General features: G+C 43.5%; 1 protein-coding gene across 1 annotated transcript in view; it reads right to left on the bottom strand.

The window, feature by feature from the left end:
- Window positions 1–19,520, bottom strand: part of MYO3B (myosin IIIB) — a 389,493-nt gene that overhangs the window by 92,573 nt on the left and 277,400 nt on the right. Inside the window, exon 29 of the mRNA XM_044913613.1 lies at window positions 16,528–16,624. Within this exon, the coding sequence (XP_044769548.1) occupies window positions 16,528–16,624 (97 nt within the window). The remainder of the gene's footprint in view (window positions 1–16,527; window positions 16,625–19,520) is intronic.

Raw genomic sequence — 19,520 nt, 5'->3', positions numbered from 1 at the left:
CTGGATTTTGATGCCTCTTTCCTTCCCCAAATTAGGGAAGTTCTCTGTTATAATTTGCTCCAATATACCTTCTGCCCCTCCTCTCTCTTTCTTCTTCTTCTGGGATCCCAATTATTCTAATGTTGTTTCGTCTTATGGTATCACTTATCTCTCGAATTCTGCCCTCGTGATCCAGTAGTTGTTTCTCTCTCTTTTTCTCAGCTTCTTTATTTTCCATCATTTGGTCTTCTATATCACTGATTCTCTCATCTGCCTCATTTATCCTAGCAGTTAGTGCCCCCGTATTTGATTGCACCTCATTAATAGCCTTTTTGATTTCGACTTGGTTAGATTATTGTTTTTATTTTTCCAGAAAGCGTTTCTCTAATAACTTCCATGCTTTTTTCAAGCGCAGCTAGTATCTTTAAAGTGATGATTCTGAACTCTAGATCCGACATCGTACTAATGTCCGTATTGAGTAGGTCCCTGGCAGTTGGTACTACCTCTTGTTCTTTTTGTTGAGGTGATTGTTTCCGTCTTGTCATTTTGTCTTCCAGAAAGTGGTCGCTTTTCTGTTTAGAGAGTTGTTGCTATTCTTTTCTTCAATCTCCTGTTGAGTTTGTAGGTGTTCAGAATGGTTTGATCCCTATCCAGCTGAATTGCTGAGACCAGACGAAATCCAGGTCTCCTCCATATTTGGGATCTTAATAAATGTTGCTTGGAGCGACTAACATTTAATTCTAGAAAACCTGCCCGAAGTAGATTAAATTAAGTCCAACTCTATCTAGAGACACCCCTTGATCCCTGACCTGTTGCCCTTTTATTTACCTTGTATCCATGGACTAATATTAAGATTATATACACTGTACCACACTCAAGATTCTAATTTGGTGGAAAGACTTCTTAAGATTCTGTATAATTATAAATACAACATATATTACATTTGCTATATAAGGTCCTCAATAGCCTCTCAGACATCATTCATTCTTCCACAAATATTTGAGTACCTTTGTCTCTTGCTGTTATTGGGGATACAGAGGTGACAAGGAAATCTAAGATTCCTATGCTCTTAGTAACCTACATTCTAGGGAAGCAGACAATGAATGAAAGAAATAAGTAAATATGCTGTTATTGGGGATACAGAGGTGACAAGGAAATCTAAGATTCCTATGCTCTTAGTAACCTACATTCTAGGGAAGCAGACAATGAATGAAAGAAATAAGTAAATATGCTAGCACATTAAACAGAAGTGCCAAAGAAGAAAACTAAAGCAAGAAAGGGGCATAAGAAGTGCTGGAGGCAGCGTCTGCAATTTTAGATTGAATGGCTGCAGTAGATGATACCTGAGTAAAGCCCTTAATAAATAAATAGAAATTGATGTCTTTGCATATGTTTTCAAGCAAAAGTTCTTACAGGGTAAAAAACATTACGTGTTACAGCGTGTAGAGGCCAGAGGACTACTGTAAACACTTGGTAAAGGTTTAGCAACACACTTTATGATATATATTTACGATATACATGTACAAACTCATGACATATTAGTTCCAGAGCACTTGGACTGGTGCTAAACACACCCACCTAATGGTGTATTTTGAATTTTTTTTTTTAAAGATTTTATTTATTTATTTGACAGAGAGAGACACAGTGAGAGAGGAACACAAGCAGGGGGAGTGGGAGAGGGAGAAGCAGGCTTCCCGTGGAGCAGGGAGCCTGATGCGGGGCTCGATCCCAGGACGCTGGGATCATGACCTGAGCCGAAGGCAGGCGCTTAACGACTGAGCCACCCAGGCACCCCTGTATTTTGAATTCTAAGTATACAACAAATAATTTTTTGGTATAAGTTTTTTCAAATACTTCATGGGGCATACACTAAAAAAAACTGTTTATTTAAATTTGGATTTAAGTGAGTATCCTGCATTTTTACTTGTTAAATATGGCAACTCTAACTTGGGCAAATCAGTAACTCAGATTCTTTATCAGGAAAATATAAATAAAAATTCTTGCCCAACTGGGACAAAAGGATTCCATTTGTGCTTTTAGGCAGAATGAAATGTAAATGTAAGACAATAGGATTTTAAAAGAATTAAGAGATATACACATGGTCAGAATTTAAAAACACACTTAGCAAGGTGTTATATTAGTCTTTATAATTCTGTACTTCTGAGATAAAAGTCCTTGAACTGGGACTTCAGGCTTGACAGACAGGAGAAGGATAATGAGAGGTATCTGGGGTAGCTTCCTTTCTCCAACCTCTGTCTCTCCTTTGGGCGGGGTCACAAGGTGACTTGTGGGTTGAGTTAATTTTGAATTACAGTTTTAACACTTTAAAGACTGAGTCAGGCCAGGGCACAGACTTGTGGAGACAAAGGAAACGTCACACCTTTTTCATGCTGTATGCGGGAAAACTGAGGCCCCGAAAGGCTGATGTGACTTGTCCAAGTTAAGTCAGAGGAAGAGACGAGTCTAACATCCACATCCTTTGCATGATGCTCTCATCACTAGTACACCCCCAAAAGAGAATATTTAACCCAGTTTACCTCTTTGAATTCTGGAAGCTATGCTCAGTTCAGAGAAAGAAATAAGAAATTCTGAAATAAAGTGCATGAGGAGCATGGCCTTAAATGATGAGGCCCAAAGACAGATGAGGGAGGGGGCGTGAGGGTAGGGAGGAACAGTTCAGGGGAATTTTTTAAAAATTAGGTGAAAAAGCCTAAACAAGACTGTTGCAGTTAGCAGAGTCACAGTGGAGAGGCTCAAGGACAGAGAGTATACAGGGCAATGCTGATGTGAATACACATTTAGGTCTGGATTGAGAAGGAGCGGGATCTAAAGAGACAGTGGCTGATGAATTGCCCAGCCAAAAGGAAGGAAGCAGCACTGACTTGATTTTGTAATTTTAGCTTTTTATTTTGACTTAATTTCACATTTATAGTAAAGATGAAAGAATAACAGAAGGGATTCTGTATATTCCCAAGCAGATTCTCCAAATATTAGCAAAGTACACATTTGCCTTATCCTCTCTCTCCTCTCTCTCTTTCTCTTGGTACATGTATACTGATATCCATATACACAAAAAAATATATGTAATTTTTTTTCTGAACCATTTCAGAGTCAGTTGCACCTGATGTTCCTTTATCCCTAAATACTTCAGTGTGTTCTTCTTAAAAGCAAGGGCACTTTCTCATATGACCATAGTACAGTAACCAAAATCAGGAAATTAACATTAATACATACTATCATCCAATGTATAGAATGTTCAGATTTTGCCAACTGTCCCAATAATGTCTTATTCTATAGAAAAGGAAAATTCTGGACCATACACTGCATTCAGTCGTCATATTTTTCTAGTCTCCTTTCATCTGGAACAGTTCCTCAGTCATCCTTTGTCATTCATTTTGAAGCCTACAGGTCAGTAATTTTGGAAGAGGTCTCTCTGTTTGGTTTGTCTGCTATTTCTTCATGATTGGATTCAGGTTATGCACATTTGGCAGGAAATCCACAGGAGTGATGTTGTGTTCTTCTCAGTGCCTCCTATGAGGAGGCACATGCTGTCAATCTGTCCAATTACTGGTGATACTAACTTTCAACACTTGGTTAAAGTGCTGTTTGCCAGATCACCCCCACCGCCCTTTTGTAATTACTAAGTATCTCATGGAGATTTACTCTGTGGCTCCGTGAAAAGCTTGTTACTCCTTAAACTTTCACCTACTAGTTTTAGCATCCACTGATGATTTTTATCTGAAACAATGATTATTTTGGTAGTTGCCAAACAATTATTTTCTGTTTTCATCATTCCTTTTACATTTATTGTTTCACATTTTATTGCAAAGAAAAGCTTACCCTGTTACTTCCTTTCTTCATCCTCTTTTCCCTCCCTCCCTCCCTTCTTTTTTTCTATCAATGTGGATTAATGGATTCTTATTTTATTCAGTAGATTATATTCTTTTATTATCATTTACTTTGATACTGAAATTGTCCTCAATTTGGCACTGGCTTAATTTATTTATTTACTTATTTAATTTGCTTTTAGAGAGGGAGAGAGGTGGAGAGGATCAGAGAGAGAATCTTAAGCCACAGGGCTCGATCTTACAACCCTGAGATCATGACCTGAGCCTAAAACAAGAGTCAGATGCTTAACCAAATAAGCCACCCAGGCACCCCTGGCACTGGCTTATTTTTAAAGAGTTATGAATCACAGGCTTCAAAATGAATGCCCCAGAAAAGAATGTAGAACACTAAAAATTACACAGAGAAAGATGAATCCTTCAGAAAGAGTGACAATAACTCCCTCTGACCATTTATGAGTGCTTTTCATGTGTCAGGTGAGATGCTGTGCACTTGATATATGTTATCTCATTGGACTTTCTAGACCTGGCGAGGTAGACATTGTACCATTTTGTCTTCCATTTAAAGATGAGGAAATGGAGAAAATAAGTTCATCAAGGTCTTCCCCCTAGTAGCAGCAGGTCTAGTGGACTGTAGATAGCCCCTGCTCTCAAGCACCAGGTAGCCCTACAGAGAAGTGTGGAAATCTTCAGGAAAGGAAATGGTCTTGGGAGCAAGTCTCCACTGTTATTGAGGGTAGCTGGACATTCGTTCCAAGATTTATAAAGTCAGCTGCACTTCTTGCATTTTTACAAATGGGGCATTTGGAAACTGTCTACAAGTCTGTCATCAGTCTAGGAACTTCCCTCACCTGCACTGTGGCAATCGTCCAACCCTGCCTATAATCCAGTGAGGAAAGCAAAAAGAAAGAGTTCGTTTGTGCCAGTGTCAACTGACACGGATCCAGAAAAACATGAGTTGGCCAAGTCAGCCAGGCAAGCATTCCCATGGGTCAAGACAAGTGAAAGCCAAATTCAGGAAGAGAGGAGAAAACTAAGGGAACAGCAGGGCAGGGATTCTTAAGAAAGCTGGTGTCTATTCAAGTCTTTAGGTCCCAGGTGAAGACAGGGCTGTAGCGTTGCCCTCCTGGCAGGCTAGCATACCAGATCCTTCTTCCTGCAACAATACCACCCCCTCCGCTGCCACCACACCACCACTTTTAATATCAAATTCCCGATCCTATGAGAACGCACTTAGGTGAAAGAAGTATGTGGCATGCGAGTGAAACGAATGGAGACAAGTGCCCTGCCTGAGAGGGAAAAGCACAATTGGATCTGAGAATAATATCCTTATACTCCCAGGAGGAACAAACTAAAAATAAAAGACAACAAGGTGCTTCCTGCCAGTCAGTAAATCTAATAAGCAAAGGAGATGCCTCAACCTGGCGCTGGGTAGTTAACCGTCAGCCTGCCTCCCTCCACCCGGGAGCAGCCATGTGGTTCTCAGAGCTAACAGCTGCCAAGCAGAACCCTTCAGATTAACCCATAGGTGGTGTTGAACCACTTCCCATTAAGATATTTGCAAAGCAAACAAAAATGATAGCCCCACTCTGAGTGCTGGGAGCCGGCCAGGAGCCCTGGCTGTTCTTGTTGACACAAAGAGCTCTCCGGGGAAGGTCTGGGCCAGAGCAAGGAAGCCCATTCCTGCCTGCGTCCCCAGGCTGTGTTGATTTTAGGCCATTAGAATCTTGGTAACAGGGTCTGTTTATTATCTAATTTCCCAATCACAGCGGTCGCTAGGGCCCTGTTTTACCAAAGCTCTCTATTCCTGTCTTCCTGACCTATGCCATTCAGATGAAAAGAAGAAAATTCAACCCTCCTCCTGTTTTGTCTACTCATCAAGGAGACAAGTCTGAGAAGTCACTGAGATACACACAGAAAAAGTGTGGCATTACTACTGTCAATAGCTTCTGTGGCAAACACTGCTTAGGTTCCTTCTTAGGTTAAAGTGACTGGGGCAATGCTAATGGGAAATATGCTGGAATATTTGTGCCCTACAGGTAGAAGCCAACTGCCACTGAATTCACAAAACATACTTGGAGCAGAAACACTAATATTTTTTCCTCTTAACCCAGAGAAGAAAATGAAATAAAGTTAATAACATTGTGGAAATGTACAAAGTTAATCCGCCTTCAACCTCAGCATTATAATCTAGGTTTCCTTAAGTGTTGATGATAAAACACTTTTATGTAGAATTCATTTTTACACAAATCTTGTTTCCTGCAATACTTGAGCAAGTTTTCTTTTCTCAAGTTTTTTTTTGTTCCTTTCTTTCAAAATAGGCTCAATATGAAAAGGTATTTTTGTCAAAAACTCATTCTGAGCCTGAATATCACAAGGGTATGGGTGAGGATACCAGCAAAGTAGGTATCAGAGATATATGGAATTTCTAGAAATTCCTACACTCACAAAATGGGTAATGTAGGTGGGAACAAGGGGTAATGAAATGGTCAGAAGAATTTGCCAGATTTTGTCATTACTTGAAATTGTCCTTTAGATGAGAAACCAGAACTTTTTTTTTTTTTTTAAAGATTTTATTTATTTATTTGCGAGAGAGAGAATGAGAGACAGAGAGCATGAGAGGGAGGAGGGTCAGAGGGAGAAGCAGACTCCCTGCCGAGCAGGGAGCCCGATGCGGGACTCGATCCCGGGACTCCAGGATCATGACCTGAGCCGAAGGCAGTCGCCCAACCAACTGAGCCACCCAGGCACCCGAGAAACCAGAACTTTTGAGGTGTAGGTATCAACTGTATAAGGAGAGAGACAGAGATGTTGAGAAAGAGAGAAGGAAAGAAGGAAAAAGAGAGAGCTAAAGAAAGATGGAGATTTCTTTAAAAAAGTAGAGGCATCATCATTCTAAAAAGTTGATTTTTTTAAAGAAAGGAGAGCTATTTGACATTTAAAGTACAAAGTTAAAGAGTAATGTTTTAGAATCTTGAACACATCATTCAGTTTTAGATGATATTTATCCAAATAAAATTAAATGTCACTGGACCAAAGTTCTCTGTAAATGTTCAAGTTTTCCAGAGAGAAAGTGAATCCAACTTTGCAGGTCAACTCTGCACAGTCATGCCATCATTTGCTGACAGCATCCTTTGCTGATGGCAAATGTATTCATGTCCTCAGGTCATCACATTAAAGGCCTTGGTGGGGTGGTGTCGTAACTTCAGCTATATGTAAGATATGTTGAACATACCAGAAATTGGTTTTCATGCCAAACTGTCCAAATCATTTCTGAAGATGCTTCATGTTTGTCTGAGACACCAGGCACAAAACATTGCCTTGAAGTGTGGATCTCATGTGTTGGGGGTGGTCAGAGAACCCAAGTCAAAAATGTGTTCTAAGATTATTTCTGCTTAAGTTCACTATGTCTGGTTCCTAGCAACCAACCCTAATTTTTTTTTTAAAGATTTTTTAAATTCATTTATTTGAGAGAGAGAGATAGCTAGAGAGAGCACGAGTGGGTGGTGGGCAGGGAGGAGAGGGAGAAGCAGGCTCCTGCTGAGCAGGGAGCCTGACACGGGGCTCAATCCTAGGACCCTGGGATCATGACCTGAGCTGAAGGCAGACACTTAACCGACTGAGTCACCCAACCACCCCTGAACCAACCCTAAATTAAGATATTAACCACAGACACTTACCTGCCAGTAATTGAGCTTCATAAAGAAAAGACATAATTAAGCATCTTCCAAACCTGGGTCTTATTTTTCAGTTAGGCAGTTAGATCCATCATAGAAAAATGAGACAATGTTAACATTTCCCTTCACTTATTTTGTTAGCTCTGCTAGGTTTCTGAGAAAACCAGATTCCTAATTTATCAAAAATTAATTATTATATTCAAGTCAAACTCAACATAAATAAGAAGCATTTCTTGAGGTCAAACTAATTAAATTTACCTTTGGATCTGACAGAAATAAAGAAGATAGTAGGAAGGGAAAAATGAAGGGGGGAAGTCAGAGGGGGAGACAAACCATGAGAGACTATGGACTCTGAGAAACAAACTGAGGGTTCTAGAGGGGAGGGGGATGGGGGGATGGGTTAGCCTCGTGATGGGTATTAAAGAGGGCACGTATTGAATGGAGCACTGGGTGTTATACGCAATGAATCATGGAACACTACATCAAAAACTAATGATGTAATGTGTGGTGATTAACATGACATAATAAAATAAAATAAAAAAAAGAAATAAAAATTTAAAAAGCACATATTCATTCACCCATTCATCAATTACCTTTATGCTTATGATGGCCCATGATTCTACATCCAGATTTAGTTGAATCATTCAGAAGTGAGTGACAGTTTCAACCCTGGAGTTTACTATCTCATGGAGAATATAGTAATAACAGTTAACGTTTTTGCGCATTTACTACAGGCTGGGTAGTCTTCTACACATTCCCTATAGTTTATTCTCACAACAGCCATAGGAGGAAGGTACCATTATTAGACATATGCTTTAACTTGCCCAAGGTCATCGAGCTAGCTGGACACAGACCTGAGCCTAGACAGAAGCAATCTGGCTCCAGAGTCTGTAGCCTAAATTGCTTCCTCTGCCGGCATGGTGCCTCTGCACACACTGGACAGGAATCAGACTCAGATGCTGGGGGAGCCAGGCCATGAGTAGGTATCAATGAAAGATAGATTCTACACGGTTCCAGCAGACTGCTGCTTAGATAGTCCAATTTTTCAAAAGCCATCAGAAATCTGAATTGTTCCATGAAATCTATTTTTATATGTTGGAAACTAAGAATTTCAAAAACATTGTGCAGGCCAAACAAAATATGTCTGCAGACCATATTCTACCCAATGACTGTATGTGTACATCTTTCAGCTTATAGAATACGGTCCAAAATATCTTGCGCATCTTTTAAGCCTCCCACGTCTTGGCTCCCATCTGCCTTCTTGCCTGTTAGAGTATTCTCTGCATCACGCCACCCCCACCGCTGCTCCCTCAGCCTTCATCCCACTGGACACCTCACCTTCCCAGAGTGCCCCCTGAACATCCTGCCTCTGGACCATGGCTCACTCTTTCTCCTGCCCGGGATGCTCTTCTAGCTTTAGTCTGCTTCAAGGCCCTGCAGGTAGGGCCACATGCGTGATAGCTTGAAGGTTGGGTAAAATATCAACAGGTGAAGAAGGAACTGGCAAGGAAATTCTAGTCAGAAGGAACAGCATGAACAGATATACAGAAACAGGAAAACAAAAGACATATTGAAAACCACCAAACAGCTCCAAATATTTTAAAAAGAGGCCTCCAGTCTCTGGAATCTGGTCCTATAAAGAGAACTTGGACTGCTGACATTCTTGACATCCACAATCCTTCTAAAAGGCTCCTTTGCATAAGGATCACTGATGATTTAAGGTTTGTTGAAATAGTTCAGATAAATATTTATGTACAGCCATAGGCAAATCCACAAGGAAAAATATAACTCAAAACAGATTTTTCCCCTGCAGCTCCTTTCAGCTGGTGATAAGGTTTCTGGCTTCAAAAAGGTTTTGAAAATAAATGTGACCAATTAATATTTTAAAAATCAAGAAACTCTAAGAAGGCCCTAATAATTGAGTAAGTTCTGAAAGTTATCATTTGAGGGTGTGCCCCTGGAATCCTGGCCATACCGGCAAGGGTGAATCAGGCCCAAAGTCAACCTCAGATTTATCCCTGAGGTAACAGCCAGGACCACAGAAAATAAAATTGGGCTCTCAAGTTAAAGCAGAGAGTGAGCATTGTTCAAAGTTTCTAAAGTGCTGGAATCCTCAATGCTTATTTCAATCTAAAGCCCTAGAGCAAAGCCAGAGGGATTTTGACCCTTCATATCAGGTTAGCTTTATAGTGACCTTTTGTTTTTTTTAATTTTTTAAAAGATTTTATTTATTTATTTGAGAGAGAGACTGAGAGAGCACAAGCAGGGGGAGCGGCAGAGGGAGAAGCAGGTTCCCCACTGAGCAGGGAGCCTGATGTGGGGCTCGATCCCAGGACCCAGGGATCATGACTTGTGCCAAAGGCAGACACTTAACCGACTGAGCCACCCAGGCGCCCCTACAGTAACCTTTTAAATACTACTATTACTACCATTATTGCTACTACTTCCGTCACCACAAGTGATAGCAGCTGGTCTTCATCCCTTGAGCATTTATTATGCGTCTAGAACTACGCTAGTTCCCTTGCATAGATCATCTCTAATCCTCACACGCATTACCGTTTTGCAGCCAAGCATACTGAAGTTCAGAAAGACGAAGGAATTTGCCCAAGGCTCATAGTTTACAAGGAGTTGAACTAAGGTTTAAACCCAGGACTGTCACCAAGGCCCATCTGCTTTCCACCCAAATGAGATAACACACAGAGTATCTTGCACATCCTCAGCGCTTCATCAAAGAAGGCCACCACCGCCACCACCCCTCCCACCCCTGCTGCCTACCTCTTTCGGGGTCCACATGAGGTCCTCTACTGCTTTAGTGCATTGACTTGGCCACAGCAGTAGAAAGTTCACTGGAGGGCACTAGCCTCCTGAGGGGGTGAAATGGAAGTAGAAGGAACACTGAGCGTGGGGACTGAAGGGTGGGAGAGGAAAAGCCCTCTGATATGTAAGAAAAGTTTGGTTTTATCTTCTTCGCGGTGCCACATATTTCCGCAATGACCCCCCCATGCAGAGCGTTTGTCAAGATATGTGGCAATCTGTACTTTCACAGCGCACATGAAAATCTGGCCCACAGTCGGCCCTGACTGGGAGGCTGTTTCTCTGGCTCATCGATTCTGAGGTCAGCCCAACTGGCTCCAAGCCCCAGAACTGCAAGGATGACACATGGGAGAAATGTGTGCTCGTTTTCCCCTCTCTCGAGGTGCCAGCTCTCCTCGAGCCGCCTGAGTTGTGAAGATTCCCATCCCTCTGAGTCTGAATCCTCACTCAAGTGGCCCACACGAAGCAGCTTCTCCGGAGGTGTGTTACAAGCTGCCGGGTAAAAACATGTGCACCAGCATTATCAATCTCTTGCCTCCCTTACAGGGGCTGCTTTTTATACAACAACAGGCTGGCTGGGCTAAAGAATGTCAAATAAAAGCCTTGCGAGAGCTCTGCCATATGCAGGCCAAATTAAATTAAGGAGCATAATCCTCACTATTGTACTTATCAGCATTAGAATAGAGGATTACCATCATGGGAACAAAGCCCCATGACATAAAAGACTATTTCCTTTCTGTCATTCACTGTACACAGTTACAGGCTCATGGAGGAAGAGGGGCGGAGGAGTGCCACCCCAACCACTCATTTCTACTTTCAACCTGGAGTTGCCTTCTCCTTAGCCAAGTTAGCTCCCAACCCACGGTACACAGATGGGAGCATCTTCTCCATGAGGCTTTATCCCAAGACGTCAGTGCTGGAATTTTTCCCACCAATCACAGAATGACAGTTTTATGCCAATCAGGGTTTATTCCTTAGCTCGTTGTGATTTACGATTTGTTGCAATGACAGTTATAAAGAACACAGAGCAGAAAAAAGCCATGGGCTAAGCATTTGGAGCCTGGAACCTAGACTGGGAGCAGAATGTAACAGTATCTCAAAAGTTTCAGCTCTGGAGTCAGAAGACCTGCATCCAAATCCTGACTGTCACTTTACTAAGCCACACTGGCAAATCACTTGTAATATCTTTTTTTTTAAGCTTCCACAAAGGCAATTTATTAACAGAAAACAATAATTTGAGGAATCCTGTCCACAAACAGCAACCATGGCAACCCCCCTTCCCGCAGGTACTGTGGGGGTGGGGGTGGGGGTGAGGGTGACATCCTCAATCCACCTGATCTTCACTCCTGAGCAGGCAAGGGCTCTGAGGGCTGACTGGGCCCTGGGCCCGGGGGTTTTGGTTCTGTTTCCTTCTGTGACCTGGAGTTTGATGAGATGCTCAGTGACTTGCCCCTCTGGGCTACATCCTGGGCAGCTAACATGGCAGCATAGGGAGAGGATTCATCTGGGTCAGCCTTCACCTTCAGCCCACCAGCCACATGGTGGATGGTGTCCTTGCCAGAAAGACTGGTGACATGGACGGAAGTGTCACTGAAGGATGCAAAGATGTGGCAGACACCACACACATTTTGTCCTTTGGCTACCTGAGATCCAAGGTCTGATGACCTGTTTTTCCTTCTGCTTGGAGGTGCCATTTCTGCACGTCTTCTCCAGACTCCACCACCAGAAAGCGAATTACTTGTAATATTTTAATGTCAGAAATTATACAATGTGTACCTTTTTCATCAGGTAGTTATATAAGGATTAAATAAGGTAACACATGTAGAACACTTAGTACAGTGCCCAGGAATTTGTTAATAAGTGTCAAATGTTAGTTGTTTTTATTGTTGGAGAGAGAAGGGCTGATTTCAAACCCAGACCTGCCATTTATTTTCTGTGTGACACTGGGTGACCCTCCCGATTAGCTGATGAGGGGCAGGAGTAGGTAAATCTGATATGTCCAACTCAGCACTTGTCTCTAGACCAGCACGTGGGACCTACTTATCTTAGCCTTCCCTGATTTAGTTTACTTATCAGTAACATGGAGTCAGTAACCACCCAAAAAGGCTAGAATGAGAATCATGTGAGATCATTGTGGGAAAAGACCTGGACTCACAACAAATGTTGAGTGAAACTGAATGATTATGTTGTTCTTATTCTCAGCAATATATCTTGTCATGTTTGGGTCTTCCTTATGAACTCTTCCCTCTGATTTTACCTTCCCTTTACCTTTCCCTGGTACCTATCTGCTCCCATCACTACCCCTTCAGGACTCTTCTGGCACATTGTGTTGGTTGGTTCTCCAACCCCTTTTTTCTTTGCCTACTCTCTCCTGCAAAGCTGCAAATGCCCATGCTTGCATTCCCAGCTTTCTCTGTTGCTCCCGGGCAGAGCCACCTCTGCAAATTGGCTATTACTGGCCAGTGAGATGCAAGGGGTGTCCTAGGGACTTCTGGGAAACAGAGAGAGTCCCGAGGAGAGCCCCCTTCCCATCCATCTCTTCCTGCCTGCTTTGGACATTGCCATGTGAGGAAATGATGCTTGGTGCTGCGTTACCCACCGTGTGACCGCAAGTGGGGGCACTGCTGATGCACGGAAAGTGGCAGAGAGATGAAGAGGACCCACGTCCTTTTTGACATCTCTGAGCAAATGAACCAGCACTGGAATTTCTGTGTCCAGACCTCTATCCTGAGGGATTCATAAACATATTAGTTGAAGGGTCTGTTAATTACTGCTAAGAGCATCATCATTGGCATGACTTAGCTTTCTTCTTAGTCTGCCATCTCTTACCCTGGCATTCCCCGCCTCCTTGGTTTCCTTCCTGTCAACCCCTGGGTTGATCCACAGGGCACTGAGGTGATCATCAAGCACAGAGGGCAAAATGAGACCCCAGCTCCCTGGGGCAGGCATGTCCTATCCAATGAATTGTTCTCGATCCTATTGTTGCTGTCACCACCCAAAGACTGAGCAGGAAGAACATTTCTTTCATAAAAATCTGAGCCTTACGGGGCGCGTTGGAAGTCAGCTCAATAAACTTATGGAGTACCTATTGCACATCCTGGAAAGAGGGAGAAGTAAGACTCAGCCCTCACCTTTGAGAAGCTGACCTGCTCGCATACAGTCAACCACAACACCAGGCAATACGTGAAAAACTGCAGAGAATGATAAACCAAAGTGTGGTTTGTTTATCACCAGGACACTGTCTGTGAGCTGTTACTGCTCACAATGTCATAAGGAGCTTGTGCCAGAATGTAAATCAATTCATCACCAAGTACATTGTTCAGCTGAGCTGATATTTTTTTCATAGCAAACTTTCTTGATGCAGAAAGCAGTGGGTTGATTTACATTCTGATGTAAGTTCATTAGCTCGTCGTGAACCAGGATTTTTAGTAGTTCTGTTAAAATGGACTACAAAGGTTCAAGGAGCATTGAAGAGAATTGAGGTCTTCATGGAGTAAAGGGGTACGTCAGTGTATCTTGATGAGATAGCTAAGAGCTGAACAGAAAGGCATGAGCAGAGAGAAGAGAGGTAGATGTGTTAGTAAAACAGTAAGTCTGACCACACAGGGTGCATTTAGGGACATGCTGGAGGTGATCTGGAAGACAAAGTCCAGCAAGACAGAAAGAGGCTTGATATGGCACACGGAGGTGTCTGAACCTCTTTTGGTCTAAAATGGGAAGCCATTAAAGTTCTTTGAAAAGTCAGAATATGCTTTAGGACAATTGATCAGGTGTCAGAAATAAAAGCTGGTCTATAAAGAAGAGAAACAGGAGAGAGAGAAGGAGATAATGACAGGCCTGGACCAGGGAAGGACGCTAAAAAAATGACTGGAGGTGGGGTTACGTGAGAGGTAGGGATCAAAAATGAGTGCCGGAGATAAAAACTGACTGCCAGGTTTCAAGGCTAGGTCACCAGAGAATGTTTGTACAACTCACCACAGTAGGAGGGTCAGGCACAAAAGTTCCTTTGCTGGGGACTTTTGTGCTGAGGCCCTGGTGTGTAAATCAGAAATACATGGCCAGGAAGGTTAGGTGTGGGAGTGAAGGGTTCAGAACACAGACCTGAGAACCATGCTCACTGAGCTGAGAGTTGATATCAGAACACACCAGGGAGAGAGGATATCACCCAGGTGAGGAGTAGAGAAGAAAGTCAAAGACCTGGAGAACTACCTCATTTCGATGGTGGGTGGATGAGGAGGATGGAGCCAGAGAAGACAGGACCAAGGATACCTTAGAGGAAGAGCCTGAAGCCTGCAGGTCCGCAAACACCAAGGAAGAGGGCAACCTGAGGCCAGCACGGCCCATGGAACAGATGCTGCCGAGTCTGATGAAGATGAGGTTCTAGCAACTGGGAGCTGCACTTCCCAAGAGCAGTTGTAGAGACACGGGGAGGGCACAGATCAGATTTCAGGATCAAGGAGGGAGGGGTAGGTGAGGGAATGAGGCAACTGACCCGGATGTCAGTCTGAGATAGTCTGATAGTAAAAGTAAGAGGGAAGCCAGGGCCAAGAGTAGCCTTTTTTGTAGAAAGGGGAAAGGTATAAGCAAAAGGGAAAGAGACAGCAGAGAGAGAAAGCTGTGAAAGCAAGTGTGGGCTAACTGATGGGGATAGGGCCTGGAGGATAGGACCTCGAATGAAGGCGTTAGTTAGCCTGTGCAAGGAAAAGACCTGTAGTCTTTTGAGACGAGAGCAAAGGAAGAAAGAACAGCTGGAGAGAAAGAGATTCTGAGATGCAGGGAAGTGAAGTTGAAGTTGCTCACAGCACTGCGCTGATACTGTGTAAAGTCAGCCACCAGCTGAGGTTGAGGGGAGTCAGGCTTGGGCTGGAGCCAGAGCCATTTCCCAAACTGGTTCACTGACTTATCCAAGGTCAAACAGCTGGAAAATGTTGGCACTAGGACCAGAACCCAAGTCTTCCACCTGCCAAGTTCAAGGGTCTTCCTGCTGCATCAGAAATTCTAAACTTTGTCATTCTAGTATGAGGCGATAGGCCTATAATATTTCCTCAAGTACCCTTGGATGAGCTGTTCTGTTGGGAAAGTAGTGTACTTTATAAGCAGCCCAACAACAATTTGAGACCACTAGAGAAGTACTGATAATGTAATTTGTCAAGTCTCAAAAATATTAATAAGAAATCTCAAAAAATTAAGAAATATTTTTAAAAATTACAATTCAAAACCACTTCTTTTTCCAAGGGAAAAGATGCAAAGAAGCTTCTAATGATCTGCTTCTTTCTCCAAATCCCAGAGTAAACTTTTAATGAAAAAGTCCCTACAACTGATTTAGAGGAGAATATGAAAAGTAAGCTTCATTCTAGTTAGACCATCCCTTTGCCATGGCCCACTCCTTCCTGTAGTTGTGTCATCTTCTTGGTGACATGTATGACAGGGCCTGAAAACCTTTTCTGGGAGAAGGTAGGTTACGGAGATGCCCCTGAAGAATTGGAAGCCTAGGAGTTCCTTGAGTCTCCAGTGCTTGATGTCATGGGCTGGCCTGGCCTGACTTAAGGTGACCTGAGCCTACATTTAGCCAGGGGCATTGTCCTCTGCAGACCTGAGCAGCTCCTGTGTACACTGAAGATGCTGCATGGTGGCCCTGGACCTTAATGCTCTACTTATTTTGAGTTATATTTAACTAGAAAGTGTGGGTAAACAGGAAATGATACTCCCTTTTTGCTTTATCTTAAACACAAGGTTTTTCTACCTTGGAACATTTGGGGCTGGACAATTCTTGGTTGTGAGGGGGCTGTGCTGTGCATGGTAGGATGTTTAGCAGTATCCCTGACCTCTACCCACTAGATGACATTAGCACAACTCCTCCCCTAAAGGTGTGACAACCAAAATATCTCCAGACATTGCCAAATGTCCCAGAGGGAAGAGGAGCAAAACTATCCCCAGCTGAGAAAAACTGCTTTACCTTAATGAGACCAAGTACCTGTTTTACCATGAAGAGAACCCAAAAATCAGGGTTGTGTTCAGGTTGCCCTACAGAATAAAGACTTTTGCCCACTGAGTAATGACCTCTGACCTGGGAGAATCTGATAAAAAACACTTTTTGCCTCTACTCTCTCCAACTCACCAATATAAAACACTGTTAGGAATACTTCTGTTTCACTGTCCATTAGAACAGAGCACCCGAGTTTAAGACTGGGAACATTATGGATAAGACTCACCGATTTTTCTCAGTGACAGCAGAAGAGTTGCTTGAAGTCTCTGCATGGCCACTGTTGAATTCTGTTTGTGGACTGCTTTTATGATCTATTAGAGCCCCTCAGAATGGAGAGAAAACAAACAAGAAAACAAACAAAAAACTTAGAGATCTATGGCTAAGTTCAGAGGCAGGGTTAGGTTTTAGCCCCCATCCACACTCCGCAGCACCTCTCTCCCCGCCCTCATGCTGTTGTGCAGCCTTTGTCTACGACATGCTATCAAGACTGACCTGTTCTGGGATCCCAGCCAGCAAACTGGGTAAAATAATTCACAGTTATGGGGAAACAAGCTACCTTTCTCCAACAATAGAGATAGTGGACAGAGATTCGAGGCCCCCAGGAGAGGTCGACTGCCATGGTGGTGTGCAGGAGTTGGAATGGCAGTGGGCTAGACAGCAGACCAGCTTCCAGTCCCAGCTGGACAGGGCAGGGCTGCCTGCTGATGCAGAATGTACATCAGGGAATGGATTGTCCTGATGTGGGTAGGACAAACTGTAACTAGGGAAACATTCCTGGAGTAACCCATTTCTACACTGTGAACGAGGGCGGTTTATTGCTTTTCAAGAGTGGGAGTAACAAATACAATTCCTCCTTTCTGTGACCATGGCTGCCCAGCCATAACTAATCAATCATGCCCCTGTTTTCCACTAAATCTTAATTCAGGTTCAAGTTCCTTTTTTTTTTGTTTTTAGATTTATTTATTTATTTGAGAGAGCGTGAGCTTACTTGAGTGGGGGGAGAGGCAGAGGGAGAGAGAGAGAGAGAGAATCCCAAGCAGACTCCTTACTGAGTGCAGAGCCCATGGGAGAGGGTGGGCTTGACGTGATCTCACAATCCATGAGATCATGACTTGAGCCGAAATCCTGAATCAGATGCTCAACCAACTGAGCCACCTAGGCTCTCCAGCTTCAAGTTCCTTTTTTTTTTTTTTTAAGATTTTATTTATTTATTTGACAGAGAGAGACACAGCTAGAGAGGGAACACAAGCAGGGGGAGTAGGAGAGGGAGAAGCAGGCTCCTCACTGAGCAGAGAGCCTGATGTGGGGCTCGATCCCAGCACCCTGGGATCATGACCTGAGCCGAAGGCAGACGCTCAACGACTGAGCCACCCAGGTGCCCCCCTCAAGTTCCTTCTTAACATGCTTTACATCAGTGGTTCCCATGGTGCAGATGCCACGTGATCGTGACTCCATGATGACAACACATGAAGCATCAACCTCACTTAGAAGCTTGTTAGAAAGTTGGGCCCCACCCAAGACCTAGTGAATCAGAACGTCCAGTGGTGGGAGCTGGCAATCTGTGTTTTTAACAGATTGGTGATCTGGATCCATGCTGAAGTTTGACAGACACTGTTCCAGATCAGTGATCCTTAATCCCAGCGGTATATTCAAATCACATGGGAAGATTTTAAATATGCCTAAGCCCAGCCCCTAGAGATTCTGAAATTGACCTGGGGTAAGATTGGCATTAATTATAGGAAGCTCTCTGGATAATATTAACGTATGGCCAGGGCTGAGAATTAAAGTTTCACACAGTCACTACTAATCAATTAGGATAGGGGAGAGACTGCACCTATTTGCTGTCCTTATTTCAGGTCACCTAAAAGCATCCAAACCAAAATATAAACAGTGAAGATAATCTGTAAACTTGGCAATTTCGACATACTGCAGAAGATGCATAAAATGTATAAAGTTGGGGGCGCCTGGGTGGTGCAGTTGGTTAAGCGTCCAATTCTTGGTTTCGGCTCAGGTCATGATCTCAGGGTCGTGAGATGGAGCCCCATGTCAAGCTCTGTGCTCAGCGGGGAGTCTGCTTAAGACTCTCTCTCCCTTTCCCTCTACTTCTCCCCTCCCCCACCCCCAGGCTCTTTCTCTCTCTTTCTAATAAATAAATAAATCTTTAAAAAAAATGTATAAGGGGGGGCAGAGCAAGATGGCAGAGGAGTAGGAGACCTGGATTTTGTCTGGTCTCAGGAATTCAGCTGGATAGGGATCAAACCATTCTGAACACCTACAAACTCAAGAGGAGATCGAAGAAAAGAATAGCAACAACACTCTGAACAGAAAAGCGACCACTTTCTGGAGGGTAGGATGTGCGGAGAAGTGAATCTGAGGATAGACGGCAGGGGAGGGGGCCTCCGACGGCTGCTTCTGGCAAGTGATAGAGCAGTGGAGCACAAAATCGGAACTTTTAGAAGTCTGCTCCACTGAGGGACGTCGCTCCAGTGGCTAAGCAGGGGGTGGAACCCTCGTGGGACAGTGTGGTCTCAGGACCCTCAGGGTCACAGAAAGACCAGGGGTGCCTGAGTGCGGCAGAGCTCCCAGGTATCGGAGCAGGGAAGCCGGCTGCAGAGACAGAGCCGAGGCGCGGGCTCTCAGCTCGGGGTTGCCATAAACCGTGATCTGCGGCACAGTCGGGCCACTGCTCTTCCAGCAGGGACCCAAAAAGTGACAGATCCAGGAAGACTCTCCTTCCTCCCTGGGGAGGAGCAGCGTGGGAGCTACTCAATACGGACGTTAGTACGATGTCGGATCTAGAGTTCAGAATCATCACTTTAAAGATACTAGCTGCGCTTGAAAAAAGCATGGAAGTTATTAGAGAAATGCTTTCTGGAGAAATAAAAACAATAATCTAACCAAGTCGAAATCAAAAAGGCTATTAATGAGGTGCAATCAAATACGGGGGCACTAACTGCTAGGATAAATGAGGCAGAAGAGAGAATCAGTGATATAGACGACCAAATGATGGAAAATAAAGAAGCTGAGAAAAAGAGAGAGAAACAACTACTGGATCACGAGGGCAGAATTCGAGAGATAAGTGATACCATAAGACGAAACAACATTAGAATAATTGGGATCCCAGAAGAAGAAAGAGAGAGAGGGGCAGAAGGTATACTGGAGCAAATTATAGCAGAGAACTTCCCTAATTTGGGGAAGGAAAGAGGCATCAAAATCCAG

This window comes from Neomonachus schauinslandi, chromosome 3, assembly GCF_002201575.2.
Source record: "Neomonachus schauinslandi chromosome 3, ASM220157v2, whole genome shotgun sequence".
Classification (NCBI taxonomy): Eukaryota; Metazoa; Chordata; class Mammalia; order Carnivora; family Phocidae; genus Neomonachus; species Neomonachus schauinslandi.
Note: the sequence above shows the minus strand (reverse complement) of the source record. Positions and strands in the feature narration are given on the sequence as shown.